The sequence below is a fragment of the Ochotona curzoniae genome, unplaced genomic scaffold (genome assembly GCF_017591425.1).
Source record: "Ochotona curzoniae isolate NIBS_2020 unplaced genomic scaffold, NIBS_Ocur_1.0 contig_908, whole genome shotgun sequence".
Classification (NCBI taxonomy): Eukaryota; Metazoa; Chordata; class Mammalia; order Lagomorpha; family Ochotonidae; genus Ochotona; species Ochotona curzoniae.
The window spans coordinates 4,749,104-4,763,679 of NW_024466607.1; the positions used below are offsets into that span (position 1 = coordinate 4,749,104).

The 14,576-nt window shown below is 56.9% G+C and overlaps 1 protein-coding gene across 8 annotated transcripts in view; it reads right to left on the bottom strand.

The window, feature by feature from the left end:
* Positions 1 to 14,576, bottom strand: part of ATP2B2 (ATPase plasma membrane Ca2+ transporting 2) — a 71,445-nt gene that overhangs the window by 14,845 nt on the left and 42,024 nt on the right. For all 8 annotated transcript variants that reach the window (XM_040995189.1, XM_040995196.1, XM_040995191.1 and 5 more), the window contains 5 exons: positions 8,514 to 8,755; positions 8,000 to 8,234; positions 1,774 to 1,953; positions 1,568 to 1,655; positions 148 to 254 (listed from right to left, as the gene is read on the bottom strand). In XM_040995189.1, coding sequence (XP_040851123.1) covers positions 148 to 254; positions 1,568 to 1,655; positions 1,774 to 1,953; positions 8,000 to 8,234; positions 8,514 to 8,755 — 852 coding nt within the window. The remainder of the gene's footprint in view (positions 1 to 147; positions 255 to 1,567; positions 1,656 to 1,773; positions 1,954 to 7,999; positions 8,235 to 8,513; positions 8,756 to 14,576) is intronic.

Here is a 14,576-nt window from a genome sequence, read left to right on the forward strand (position 1 = left end):
AATCTCCTCTTTCTGTCCCCACTTCTGCCTTCAGCATGCCCCGCCCCTATCCCTCTGGTTGGGGACTGGGCATGCAGGTGGGCTGGGTGTGAACCAGTGTCCCCCCCATTAGTCACAGACTCTGCCCGCCCCAGGAGTCGCTCCTACCATAGCGAAGCCCACGTCAGCCTTCTTCAGTGCAGGGCCGTCATTGGTGCCGTCTCCTGTCACGGCCACTACCTGCCGCTGCTCTGTGTGCGTGCTGTCGATGATGCCTGCAAGGGCAGCAGACGGCACTGGTGGGACAGGGGGAGCAGGGCCGGCCCTGACCCGCAGGAGGGGCTCCTCTCTGACCCCCAACAGGCCACCTCTCCTATGGTGGCTCTTGCTGGCACTTGCAGGGCACAATGGCTACCCTGGGAGACCTGCTCACCTACCAGCACTGTGTCTAACTGCCCTGCACTTTACCCTCCAACCCCACCTCTATGAGACCCATGGGTGCCTCCAGCACCTCTTCTCCATGGTGACCACTTGTGCCTGAGCAGGCCATGGCTGGGCCCGCTGTCCTGGCTTTGATCTCTCTCCAGCTATGTCTCCAGACATTCACTCCCAACAAATCTTCAGCAAATGACCTAATCACATAGGACCCATGGCCCGGGGGTGCTGGTGGGAAGGAGCAGGTAGCTGGTGTTACTGTGGGGCAAGTGTAGAGGGTGCTGGGTGCTGGAAAGAGAGGCCCATAGACAACATAGGAATCGGGTGCCCACCTGAACCTTGCCCTTCTTACTCTGCAGCTGGAAGCCATCACCCAGAGCTGGCTCCCAGAGTCCCCCAGCACCCCCTACCTGGGCCCATCCCTGCTGGACCCAGCACCCCCAGGCTAACAGCCATGTCTAAACCCACCCACCCTGGAAGTCATTCTCACTTCCTGCCCCAGGTGCTAGCCACGTTCCTACTGCTGCGTGGCTGCATGTGTGGAATGTGTTCTCTGCAGCCAGCTGGTCCCCACTCTCCTACCCTTCTCATCGTGGAGCAGTCAGAGAGCCCAGTGTGGGCGGGGCCGAAAGCGGGCGGGCCAGGGAACTCCTGCCCAGGCCCATCTCTGTCCACCTTTGAGATGTCTCTGGGATGACCCCAATCAGAACTTGGTCCCATCATGGCCATTTTACATAGAGGAAAACTGAGTCTTAGAGTGAAGGACACAGCAGACGGGCAGGTGGGTGGTAGGGCCAGGACATGAAGCAGGCTGTGTGATGTCAGCCGTGCCTAGCACCCGCCACCCAGTGGGAGATACAGAGGAAGATTCTGGCTTCTGGCAGGGCAAGTCCCTGGGGTCTTGGTCATAAGTGCTGTTTGGGGGCCTCAAGTCCAGCTGACTGAGGGTCTCAAACTCACGGACTCTGGGGCCAGACTAGGAGCGTAAGCCAGTGACGCAGGGGTATGGGGTGCCCATCATATGCGTATCAATCGAGTCGAACTGCTCTGTGGGTCCCAGCCAGCCCTCAGACTGCTGCAGGGGTTGTAGGCACGGGCAGCCTCACAGCCTCCCTGTCCCCCCGCCGGCCATTGGTGGGCCCCCATGCCTGACCTTTGACCAAGGTGTGCTTGTCCGTGGGCGAGGAGCGAGCTAGCACCCGCAGCTTTGGCCAGATTTTGTCGATTCGTTCCTGCTCGATCTGGACGGGAAGGAGGTGAGGGAGATGGCCTGAGGTCCCGAGGAGTCAGCCTCCAGGCCTGCCCGCACAGCTGTTCTGCAGCACCCCACTGCCCACCACGCTTGCCCCTGTGCCATACCTCCCCCTTCTCGTTGCGGATCCTCCGGTTGAACTCCTTGCCCTCTAGGCACAGGAAATCCTCCCCTGGGTGGATGATGCCACACTTGATGGCGATGGCCCTGGCCGTATTGATGTTATCGCCGGTGACCATGCGGACAGTGATGCCTGCCCGCTGGCACTTGCGGATGGCTTCTGGGACCTGCACAGGAGGGCAGCTGAGGTAGAGGAGGGCACTCCCTGGGCAGGCCCTCCCCACCTGTCTGGATGACTTCCTTGTGAGTCTTGCTCATGGGCAGTTGCTCCGGGATCACCGGGAGTGCCTAAGGGCACATGGGCCCTGTTCCCTTCCCGTGCCCAGGCAGGCACTGCTCATCAATTACAGCATCCTTTGGTTCAGCCTCGATGTGGACTCGGGCACCACCATTTGACCACCACAGCTCTCCCTGAACTGGAACCACTGGTGACCCTGACTGGGAAATAAACATCCCTGGAGCTACCAGCCTGGGCGGGAACGCACGTGACTTGGACCTGCTCCAAGATGTAGATACTGTGACAGTTATGTTTCATGAAGATGGTGCTACTTCCCCAAGAGGAGGAGGACCGGGTCTCTGCCTGTAATGAGAGCCTCATGTTTGGGCCCACGGGGTATCCATTCAGATCTGAGGATTTCCCCAAGTAAGGACATGAACATGAGCTCAGAGCTGCCACCACCTTTAGTATACACACATATCAACCCACCGTGTGTGACACATCATACACCAACCAGGTGCATCTGTTCAGAGCATCGTGAGTGGACCAGAGCACACTGAGCACACTGGAGCCTGAGACCTGGTAGTGCTGAGTTAGAAGCCGGATTCCTGTCAGAGGACAGGGAGCTCACTCCTACACTGTCTGCTGACCGCTACTGGGACAGTGTGGACACATATGGCCTGAGGGTACTTTCCCTATCCCAGCGGCCATGGAAGTGACCTTACTCAGAAAAAGGGTTTTTATAGAGGTCAAGTTATGTCACTGTTGTGGTCTGCGTATTTCTGTGGAGTCCCCAAAGGCCCATGTGCCAAAGCTGTGGTTCCCAGGGTGCTGTGAGCAGCAGGTGGTGCTGCCTTGAGAAGGCAGGGTCCAGTGGGAGGTGGTTGGGTCCCTGGGGAGCCCTCAGAAGCTAGTTTTGCATAACCCTGAGTTATGGCGTGGGCAGACTGTCATAAGGGCTTCAGTTCAGCCCCCCTGCTCTCCTCTTTGTGGCTCCCGATGTCATGCTTTCCTTGGCATGCACGCCACCACGGCCTGCCTGTTCCCTCACTTGGGCCACCGGAACATACTGGACTTGGAATCAAATCAGCTGCCTCGGGTATCTTCTTATAGGGGCATCAAGTGATGCCTTCCCAGCGTGCTTGCAGGACCTGCTATTCTGGCAAAGGGAAGGGCAGGTCTTGGGCATGATGGCCGAGATGCTGCTCAGGACACTGGTGTCCCTATCAGAGGGCCCAGGTTCAAGCCCCAGCTCCACTTCTGGTTCTAGCTGCCTGCTAATGCACAGCCTAGGAGGCAACAGCCCAAGTGCTGGGCCCCCAACGCTCAGCAGGAGAGCTGGAGTGGGCTTCTGGCTTTGGCCAGCTCTCGCCTTTGGGGGCATCTGGAAAGCAGAGTCAGCAAGAGGAAGATCTTTCTCTGTCTCTGCCTTTCAGATAAAATGAAAATGAATGAAAAGACAGAAAAGGAACATGCACACAGAGAGATGTCGCAGAATCCTCAGGAAACATGCAAGTGATCTTGTCAGGATAGGAAGTAGACAAAGTCAGCCTGGGCCACGACCCACTGGTGTGTGCGAGAACTGCCACTAGAAGGAGACTCGATGGAGAAGCTTGGGAAACTCCTTCACTGGGATGCAGTCCCTGCAGGTGAGTGCAAGAAGCAAGGCAAGGAGCAGCCCAGACCATGCCAGGTTACAGTACCCGCTGGCACACATGTGGGTCAGGTCTGGGGACAGACCAGTCTGGGCCAGCACAGAACACCCACTGGTAGTTCTGAGAACAAGGGCAAGAGGCAGGAGGAGCCAGATTGGGCCGTAATACCAGCCAGTTCGCATTAGGACCAGGACAGCAATCAGGCTGGGCTGGGGTAGGCTGCAGCACCCACCAGCAGGAGCTGGAGTAGGGGCAGACTAAACTAGGCCAGTCTGTGCAATAAAAGTGTGGACGCTGAGGTGAGGCGAGTCATGCCAGCCTGGGCCCAGCGGGGCCAGGTTCGTGAGTCCCAGGGACGGGGATCTGACAGGGCTCAGGCAGCTTGGCTCAGGTCCTAGGGCCCACCTGGGTGGTGGGGACTGGGTTCCTGAGCCCCAGGGATGGGGGAACCGGTGGGTTTTGGGTTGCTTGGCCCAGATCCTGGGGCCCACCTTCTAGGTGGGTGTTGGTTTCGTGAACCCCAGCGTTGGGGGATACAGTGGGGCTTGGGTCTCCTGGACCGGGTCCCGAGGCTTGCCAACTAGATGCCTAGGTGTCAGTTTTGTAAGCCCCAGGGGTGGGGAAGCCAGCGGGTCTCGGGTCATCTGACCTAGGTCTAGAGGTCTACTTCTAGGTGGGTGTTGGGTTCATGAACCCCAGGGGTGGGGATTTGGTGGGGGTTCATGCTACCTGCCTGGGTCTTGGGGCCTACCTGTGAGGTGGGTGTCGGGTTTACGAGCCCCAGGGGTGGGGGATCTGGGGCTTGGGTCTCCTGTCCTGGGTCCTGGAGCTCACTTAATAGATGGATGTTAGGTTCGTGAGCCCCAGGGGTGGGGGATCCGGTGGGACTTGAGTCGCCCGGCCCGGGTCTTGGGGCCCGCCTACTAGGTGGGTGCCAAGTTTGTGAGCTCAGGGGAGGGGGAATCTAGTGATACTTAAGATGCCTGGCCCAGTCCCTTTGGCTCACCTGCAAGAACATGTCCTACTTAATGAAAAAGGTGGAGTAGTGGACACAGGGACTATTTTGAAATAGAAAATATGGCAGCACATTTGGTGCCAAAGCAGAATAGGGCAACGACCCCAAACAAATGATGACAGCAAGAAATCTCAGTGCATGGAGCCAACGGACATTGGGAGGGTGACATCATCCTCGGATCAGTGAAACTGGCAACTATCCACGCCACTTGGACAGAACCCTCAGAAAGTGTACACACTGAGAGTCTGGGTTGATATGAGCTGGCAGCCCCTCATGCCTGGTACTGGAACGTGTGGAAAGTCATGAGTGGTTCCCCCTTTGTCTCTCCCCTTCCCCCAGGAACAACAAAAGGAAATCGCAAATTTGGAAGCAATGAGTTCACCCAATTTTCCCTAAACCTCGATCCTTCCCACCCTGATAAACCATGTAATCATTATTTAAAAATAAAATATATATAAATATGGAAGATGAGCAGCCAACCACATGCGTGCCCAGGCTCCTGTCTGCAGCCCATGGCAGGTGCCAGCCAGCTGTCACCTCCACCTTAGCAAACTGTTGTCTTCTGCTGTGGGTGTCCACCATGTGTGTGTGTCATCACGGCTAGGTGACCACGTCCTAAACCATGAAAGCTCAGAACCCCCTACCCTGCTGGGCCTCACAGTTCAGCAGCGCTGAACACTTCGGGGCACTAGCTGTGTCCCCTAGGGAACGCCCAGAGGCACCAGGACAGGACTGGACCACTCAGTGCTGGCCTGGAAATGATCCAGACCCAGGATTCCAGGGACACTACCTACTGAACTGCGCAGAGTCCTCATGGGCTAGAGACCCTCGCCTATGTTGGGGCAGGCACAGCAAAGCGGTCAGCTGCGCAGAACCTGGCCACGGAGCTACCTGCTGCTCCCCCTTCCATCCCCAGGTCTTGGAAGGAGGACTGACCTTGCACACATTTTGTGTGTGACCGCACTACCTCTCTGGTCTGATCCTTCCCTGCAGGGGCGCCTCCCTCAGGCTCGCAAGAGAAACACAGATCCCTGTGCATGGTCGCCCTGCAGTGGGGTGAGGACCGAGAAGTGGCCAGCCACGGTCAGATGGCCTCTCTGGCTCCTGCAGCCACTCACAGCAGGAATGGGCAAGGATGCTTCTAGTGGCCCCAGTGGCGTGGAAGGCCCCTTCTGAGCCCGCTCAGGGTCAGGTGCCCAGCAGGTGCCCCTAGAAGCCAGGTGCCCTCTGTTCTGTAGCCAGAGGAGCCCTGGGTGCCGGCATGCCCAAGGTCAGGACAGCTCTCACCTGTTACCACCTGGGAGGGACTCTGGGGCTCCCAGCTGGGCCCGCCTCCACACCAGACAGGGTGCTCACGCTCTCCAAGGCTGACTGCTCACATCTAGTTAGTTCTCACAGGGTCTTTTTTCTTACCCAGCAGTGCTCTGGGCTGGCCTGGGTTGTGCCTGGAGGCAGGGAACTGATGCACAGGCTCTGGAGTTGGAAACCCAAGCGAAGGCAGGTCCTTCTGTCATCACTGCTCACTGACAATGTCCTGACCACTGAAGAGCCAGCACGATGGAGGCTCGACCCCCTCTCCCCACCCTCCAGACACAGGCCTGGGGGAAGCGTTTTTTCCACAGGAATAAAATTACTGCTGGTTTTCAAAAATGAGGCTTCTCTCACTATAATTTCCCTAGATCCCTGTCACAAGGGGAACAGGTTACAAGTGGGCGCTTCATGTTGTGGCTGTGTCTGCTGCTCTTGGGGACAGGGCTGCTAAGGACTTCGAGGGCCACAGGCACCACCGACAGCCTGACATCCTTGCCTCTCTGGGGTTCTTTCTGTGGGGGTCCCTGGGCAAGTCAGGGAGGGGTTCACCCTCTGCGGCATGGGGAAACAGGCAGAGTCCACTTTCCGGCAGTGGCCACTTTCCGGCGTTACCAGTGGTGATGGAGGACCTGGACAATGGGGCATGCTCAGAGCCAGGAGACAGCATGGACACTCCATCACAGGAGGTCACCCTGAGGGCCTGTGAGGCAGGAAAGGAAGTGGCCTTGGGGAGTGATGGTGTGTTTTTGTATCCTCTCACTGGTTTCACACAAACTGTCCATCCTGGAAAACCAGCATTTAAAAAAGCACATGGGCCATTTCCTCAGTTCCCAGGTCCGTGGCCTCATCAGCAGGTGCTGCCTCACAGATCTGCCCCTGCAGCCCCACCGGGGCCCCTCTCTCCACAGGTCTGTCCCCCCCTGTAGCCCGGCCAGGGGCCCCTCTCTCCACAGGTCTGTCCCCTCCAGCAGCCCGGCCGGGGCCCCTCTCTCCACGGGTCTGTGTCCCCCTACAGCCCAGCTGGGTCCGTCCCTTCCTGGTGTGTTGGACAGAACATGTTCCCTCCTCTCCCACGGGGAAAAGGAAGGCCTCCTGACAAAGGAACGGGAGGTGGGACTGGAGTCTGCGTCACCTGACTACTCTGGTCCTGAGGAACTTCCTGCTGTCTGGAGAGTGTCTAAACACACACATTGGGGCAGGGCGAGATGGGGGACACAGCACGTCCCCTAGGACGCAGAGGGGGCGAGCACCAGAGCCGGAAGGCACCAAGGGACCCTGGGCCCACCTGCCGTTTCGAGTTGCCCCTGAGCCCGGGGGACACTCTGGTGAGGGCAGTCACCAGCAATTTAGAAAGAACTAGAAGAGGAGGTGCTGCAGTGCACTGTGCCAGTCAGCGGAGGCTCAGCGAGGATGCACAACTGCCCCAAGCAGCACAGTGAGCAACGCCCAGGCCTGCTGGACGCCTAGTCCTTCGTGCTGGCCTGAACACAAAGCCCATGGCACCGTTGGGGTTGAGCCAGCTCTCCTGCCCCATAACCCCACAGCCTCACACACCCTATCACCCTGCCACCCCACTCCACAGCCCCCAGCCCCGAACTCCCAGACCCGAGCCCCACTGTGGGCGCCCCTGGGAGCCCCAACAAAGGCAAGTGATGACGGCTGCCAACGGGGCTGCCCAGGTATATCTGTGGACTCACAAACAGCACGCATGTGCAGGGTGAGCCACAGGTGCTGAGGGGACGCCACAGGCCTGCTCCTGACACACTGGCTCCCGGGGACTCTGGGTCCTGGCACCCGTGGGCATGGGCAGGAGGCCTCTAAGACAGGCAGCCCCCAGACCCGTGATCAGAGAGCTCCCGGCAGCTGCGCTCAAGGTTAGGGGATCGCCCTGGGGTGGCCTGCTGGCCCATGGACACCAAGCACAGCTTGTGCCGGCCGTTGGAGAGTGGCAGGGGCCCAGGTCACCCCACTGGCCTCCCACCTGGCCCCTCCGGGTCACTCCACTTGCCATCTACCTCAGGCCGGACGGGGTCCTCGATGCCCACCACACAGATGCAGGTGAGGTCGCTGAGGATGTGGTTCTCGTTGTCCCAGTCGGGCTCGGGGCTGCTGGGGAAGTCCCTGTAGGCCACGCAGATGGTGCGCAGCCCGTCACACGCCATGGGCTCAATCACCTTCTTGACCATCTCGTCCCGGTCGCGGGGCCGGAAGACCCGGGGCTCGCCCGCCCCGTTGAGGATTTTGCAGCACCTGGGGGTGGGGAGGGGCAGGCGGAGGTCCAGCCAAGTTCTCAGAACGCCTCAGGTCCTGACGGACTCTGCAGGATTCTGCCCTGGCGGGGGCGCGGGCGGGCGTGGCCACGCGTGTGGGCGGGCCTCATGGGCGGAGCCACGCGTGTGGGCGGGCCTCATGGGCGGAGCCACGCGTGTGGGCGTGCCTCATGGGTTGGACCACGTGTGCAAGCGGGCCTTGTGGGCGGGACCACGTGTGGGGCGGAGCCTCCAGGGGTGGGGGCGGGGCAGTCCTTACTTTTTCAGCACGATCTCCGAGGCACCCTTGCTGTACATGCGGAAGCTCTCATCCGGCAGCTTGATGACCGTGCTCATGGACTTGCGCACCGAGTTGAAGGTGTACACTTTGTATAACTTCTCCTCGGGCATCTGGCTGCGCACCGGCTCATAGTCTTGCCGTAGATCCAGCACGAAGCCTAGCAGGCCACACTCCGTCTTATTGCCCACCTGCCTGGGCAGGGCGCCTTCCTTCTCAGGGGGCTGTGGGGAGAGGCAGGATACGACTCAGCACAGGGCTCCCTGGGGTACCCTTCCTTCTTACCCTTCCTTGGTCGTGGCCACCCTAAGCTCTCCACCACCACACGCTAGCATCACTTCAGACATATGATGCAGTGCTAGGGGACCAGCCTGTCCCCTCAGCATCAGCCCCCACTCCCAAGATCCAGGCAGACTGCTGTGTGTGCCTAAAGTCTGTCTTTTTAATGTTTGCATACTATTCCCTGGAACCGCTGGGCTGGCCCTTGTGACTCTGGCTTTGCTTGAGCCAAATGAAGCTGCAATGCTGCTCAAATATTGGCAGTTTCCTGCACTTTAGCCTCCCATCGTCATGTCTGTCCACTTCCTCTTAGAACAGGGACATATTCTGCAACTCAGTTCACTTCCTGTTCACTGTCAGACTTGTGTGTGCATCTCTGGTTCCAGCCTGTCCCTGTTAAAGATACTAACCACAGTTGCCTGATCCTGGTGCCTCCCACTTCCTCTCCTGGCCCCACCTGTGTGAGCTGAGCTGTTACAGCCTGTGCTGTCGGGGCTGAGCTGATTCTGGCCTCTGTGCCTTCCCCTCTGCTGGCACAGACCGCCTTGGGAGGACGAGTCACAGTTTGCTCTGGGTTCCAGGGCCCAACACAGAGCCTGGCACACAGCACGAGGTTTTCCCTCCGTTTGATGCATGACTGGAGGTTAACAAGACGGTGCCACGGCTGGGACCCGCTCGTGGCTGAATAATCTCACCTTCCCCGTGCGTCTGCACATGCACACACAGACAGCCACACGCCGTGTAACAAATACACAGGCGGGGCTTTTGCTCCGGAGCTGTTGGGCCCCTGTTTAGGATGGCCACAGAGTGCGTGGGTTCAAGCCCCACCTCCTCCCTGGATTCTGGCTTCCTGCTGATGCTCATCCTGGGAGCGGCAGGTGATGGCTCAAGCCCTTGGGTCCCCGCTCCTGATGTGGGAGAGCTGGACTGGAACCAGCTTCCAGCCTCTGTGTTTAGTCCCAGGTCAGCCCAATCCAGCCACAGGCATTGCAGGAGTGAACCAGCAGATGGGAGCTGTCCCTCCTTCTCCTGAGTAAATAATAAATGAATTCAATGACAACTAAAAAATTAACATTTAGTGATGGAAGTTGAGGTGGTTTATGGGCAAGGAGGAAGAGATAGTGGTGAGACATCTGTGTCCCTGGATATGGCCCAGAGAGCCGCCCAGGGAGATGCTGGAGAGGGCTGCTGCTCAGGGATGGGACGGGCCCTTGTTCCCTGGGCCTGACCACATCCCCTGCTCTGCAGGCACAGCTCAGCGAGCCAGACGGCCAGGGCAGCCCTTGTCCCTGCAGTTGGCCTAGCTAGGGATGGTCAGCAGTGGCCGCAGGGGAGTGGTTCTCCCATGAGCCAGCTCCATGGGCCATTGACCTGTCCCGGCTCCTCGCTTGCCAGTGCTGATGAGACTTCACTGGAAGCACAGGGTCTCTGAGGCAGCTTCCTCTGCCCAAAGTTTGGGAAAATACATTCTACTTTTTAAAAATTCTCAAATAAACACCTGTATCCGTTTATTTGAAAGGCAAAGTGATGATGAGGGACAGAAAGAGTGAGTTTCTACCCAATGTTCACTTTCCAAATGGCCAAAATAGCCAGGGCTGGGCCAGGCAGCAGCCAGAAGCCTAGAACTCCAACGAGGTCTCCCGTGTGAATGCAGCGTCCCAGGCACTCGGGCCGTCTTCTGCTGCCTTCCCAGGTGCAGCAGCAATGGAGCAGCTGAGCCTTGAGCCAGCACTCCAATACGAGATCCCAGTGTGATAAGGCGTGGCTCAGTCTGCTGTGGCATGAGACTGGCTGCTGGGAAGAGAAACACTGGGAGCTGCCTTCTGTCTGTGCAGTATGCCGTTATATCCACCTGTCCTCCATCGAGGCATCACACCCTACCCATCACTCCACCTGAGAACATTGCGGAAGTCTGCAGAGGCAGAGATGTGACATGCTGCCACCTGAGCCCACTGAGGTCCTGCATGGCAAAGCAGGAGTTTTCTGCTCACTCTCTTAAGTCGCATGTCCTTACCACCGTATGACTCACTTTCTGGCGATTTCTAGAGCTCTATGCATTTCCACAGCAGGTGCCCTAGCCTCTCTGCTAACGAGAGAAAATGACAGCTTGGAGGACTTAAATAAAGTGCCTGCTTCCCTATGTGCCTGAGGAGCTGAGCAGTCAGGCCCGCAGAACACGCAGCGTTTTGTCACCCTCTGGGAAGCATTTCTATTCTCCTCTAAAAGAATTCTGAACAACCTGTGGTGGCAAGCAGCAGAACTGCCGCCTCCATAATTCAATTTGTTCCCTTGAACCTGAGCTCTGAAGTCGCCCACACATGTTACTAAGGAGCAGGCACCCTCCCTTCTTCTCTGTTGGCTTTTTAATTTTTCTTCTCATCCTGACAAACCCAGAGGCTTTGCTTTTGTTGGAGAATTTCCAAGATCCTTTTTATCTCCAGGGCTTTAAGGGACTCTCCCCGGGTGAGGGGCAGGCAACAGTAAGGCCCAGGAAGACGCTTACTTCCTGTGACGGCCTGGGTGGTTCTAACCATCCAGACTCCAGCTTCTCTTGGCATCCCCCAGCATATTACCCATCCCCTGCAAGGTGTTGAGCCCTGCAGGAGTGCCAGGTGCAGCCATAGCTGTAAACTGCTGAGGACAATTCATGCTCCTCTTCTGAGAGGCTGGGATGTGTGGCCGGAGCCAAGAAGAAAACCTGGTGACTTCAGGAGCTGCAAGTTATGAAAAACTTCTGCAACTCACACAGTCAGGATGGGAAACAGTAACATACACGGGCAAGAACGGGATGAGCCTGTGTGCTCTTAGTAGGAATGCAGGGGAACACAGTGTGGCAGGTTCCTCAAGAATGAAACACGGCTCTCATTTATGCAATCCATCAAACTCAGTTCTGGACACACGCCCAGAATAACTCAATCAGGGACTCCAAGAGCAGATCTACACACTTTGCAGGATGGAAACAGCTATAAGATGAATAATGGAGAATGAATGTACTGAATGCCACTTGAGTGTATCTTAAGGGTGGCCCAGGCGGTCAAGTTTAATAAAAGGCTTTGTTTATTTATTTGTTTGTTTGTTTACTTTCTTGAAGAGCCGACTGACAGAGGGAGACAGACAGGGAGAGACAGACAGAGAAATATCTTTCACCTTTCCACCTGTTGTTTCACTCTCCAAATGGCTGTAATAGCCAGGGCTGGGCCTGGCTGAAGCCAGCAGCCTGGAATTCCATCTGGGTCTTCCATGTGGGTAGTAAGGACCATCCTCCTCTGCTTTCCCAGGCATGTGAGCAGGGAACTGGAAGCAATGGAGCTGGTGTGGAGGCTGACCCACTGTGCTACAAGGCTGGCTCCTGTGGTAAGTGCGATAGTGCCTGCATTTTGCCACCATTTTATAAGCACACACCCCAGGGCAGGGTGAGCTGCACTGAGAGCAGTGTGTGTACCCTTTGTGAGAACTGTCTGTCTCTGGCAGCCATCCAGTTGGTGGTAGAGCCAGAAGCTGCCCCTTAGCACTCGCCCCGCAGGTCACCAGCATTGCTGAACATCAGAGAGCAGGGAATCTTGGCTGAATCGGAGCTCCAGGATCAGCACCTAAGGGCCTCTTTCCTGAGGCTGTGAGGCCACAGTTCTCCTGGGCAGATGGGGAGGCCTCAGCAACCACGGGCTCTTTTTTTCCCAAGAGGCTGGGTACAAGTGGTGCTGTGCAGGCTGAGCTGGACATGGGAACCCTGGCACACATCTGTGTGATGTGTGTAGCATGTGGGTGTGTGGTGTGTGTTTCTGTGTTCTGCATGTTGTGAATGGTGGTGTTTGTGTGTTCTGCGTGGGGCACGTTGCTGACTGTGGCCTAGGTGTTATGTGTGCCTGCTTGAGTGTGTAGGCTGAGGGGAGCAATACAGGAACTGACAGCTCTTGTTAAAAACAGCAATTCCCTGTCAGGGGCGATTTGCTTTAAACTCTTGGCCTAGAGATGGTGCTTGCAAGACAAAAGCAAAAAAAAAAAAAAAAGTAAACCAAGCACCAAAACTAAACTGTGCTGAGTATAACACTCAGCTACTTCATGCTCATTGTAGCCCTTTCCAGAGCCTTCCACACTCCTAGTACTCCTGGGCTGGCGGTAGCCTAACTTAACTCTACTCAGAATACCCAGGGGCTCGTCTGGGCAGAAGACTGAGCCCTGAGTGTACAGCCCAAGACAGAGGTCCAGGGCGGTCTCTGCTTCGGAGACCCCTGCCCTTCCTCTGTCCAGCCTCCTGCCCACGCCCTGAGTACGTCATCGGCAGGGATGCTGGGGCTCCCTGGGGGTCTTCTGGAGAGCAGGCACCACATTTATTCAGAAAACTGTCCCACCAGGCATGTTCTCCCTCCAGAGCCACTTTGTGAGCCCCAGGTGTCCTTTCTCTAACAACCCTTATCTTTGGAACCACGCCAGAAACTTTCCAACCATTTAGGTGAGCCAAAGTGCATCTGCGATTTAATAATTCACACATTAACTGCAGCGTCCACTTGCTCGCTCTAAGCAAGGCGGCTTGGCTGTTTTTGGTTTGCAGAGTTGGTTCGGGCAGACATAGCAGGTGAGCTGGTGCTTCTCGCAGCCCTGGTGTGGTTTGGGGAAATGCAAGGCAGCAGCAAGCAGGGCCCGGCACAGGTCCCTGTGTTCACAGGGAAGACACAGAGCGGGCAGGCTGTGGACCCCAGGCAGGATCACTGAGACTTCTGAGGCAGGAAGCCACTTCTAAACACAATGTGACTCATGTAGCTTTCGTGATGATGGGAAAGCAAAGGAAAAGGCCCCTGTGGCTTTCAGAGCTGATGGGGTGAAGCCTCCACCACCCTGCCCGTGAAGGGCCTCCAGGCTGCTGCTCCCTGCATTCTGACCCCTGCAGAGCCACCCACACCACTGCATGCCTGTTTGCCGAGTGAGCTGTGGTGAAGCTCTTAACCAGTGATTCCCAGGCTGGGGGTCAGGACACCCACAGAGTCGTCCCATCCTGATCCATGGCCTGATCTGAGATAAGACCCCTGCAATCTCTTGGCCACACCCATCTATCCACCCATACATACAAACATACATAAATTCACTCATCCACATCCATCCATCTATTCACCCACCCATACACACATAGATCCACCAATCCATCTATCCATCCTTCTATCATCCATACATCCACCCACCCATACATACATACATCTGTCCATCCACCATCTGTCCATCCATCTGTCTATCATATTCTATCCACCCACCCATTCATCTCACTTTCATTCATCAACTTATTCATCAAACTCCCACCCATGCATGCATCCATCCATCTCTCCCTCTCCCTACAGTCTTGCTCGCTTAGTAATTTCACATCTGTATCATGGGCTGGTGCTGAGCACTGACTGACTGCTCGATGTCTCATTTCACATTCACAATCTGTCATTTCCCACAGAGACATCTAGAATCGTGTTCACAGGCAACAAGAGGGTGACTGGAACCCAGGCTACCCGGCTCTGCTGTGTAGCTTCAGCCACTGCCTGCTGCTCTGCTGCTCCCCTGACCGGAGCCACGTGGCCAGGATGTTTTCAGGGAAGACCCAGGAAATCAGGCACAGAGGACCCTGGATGCCGGGGCTCAAGGTGCCTCAAGAAACCTGGGTGCCTGGCAGGATTGCAAACTGAGAGCCCCAGCTTCAGGTCCTGCTGTCCACAGCCTATGCATCTGCACCTCTTCCAGGGTGCACTGGGGAGCCCCATGCTCTGTGCCTGACTCAGCCTTGGGGACACC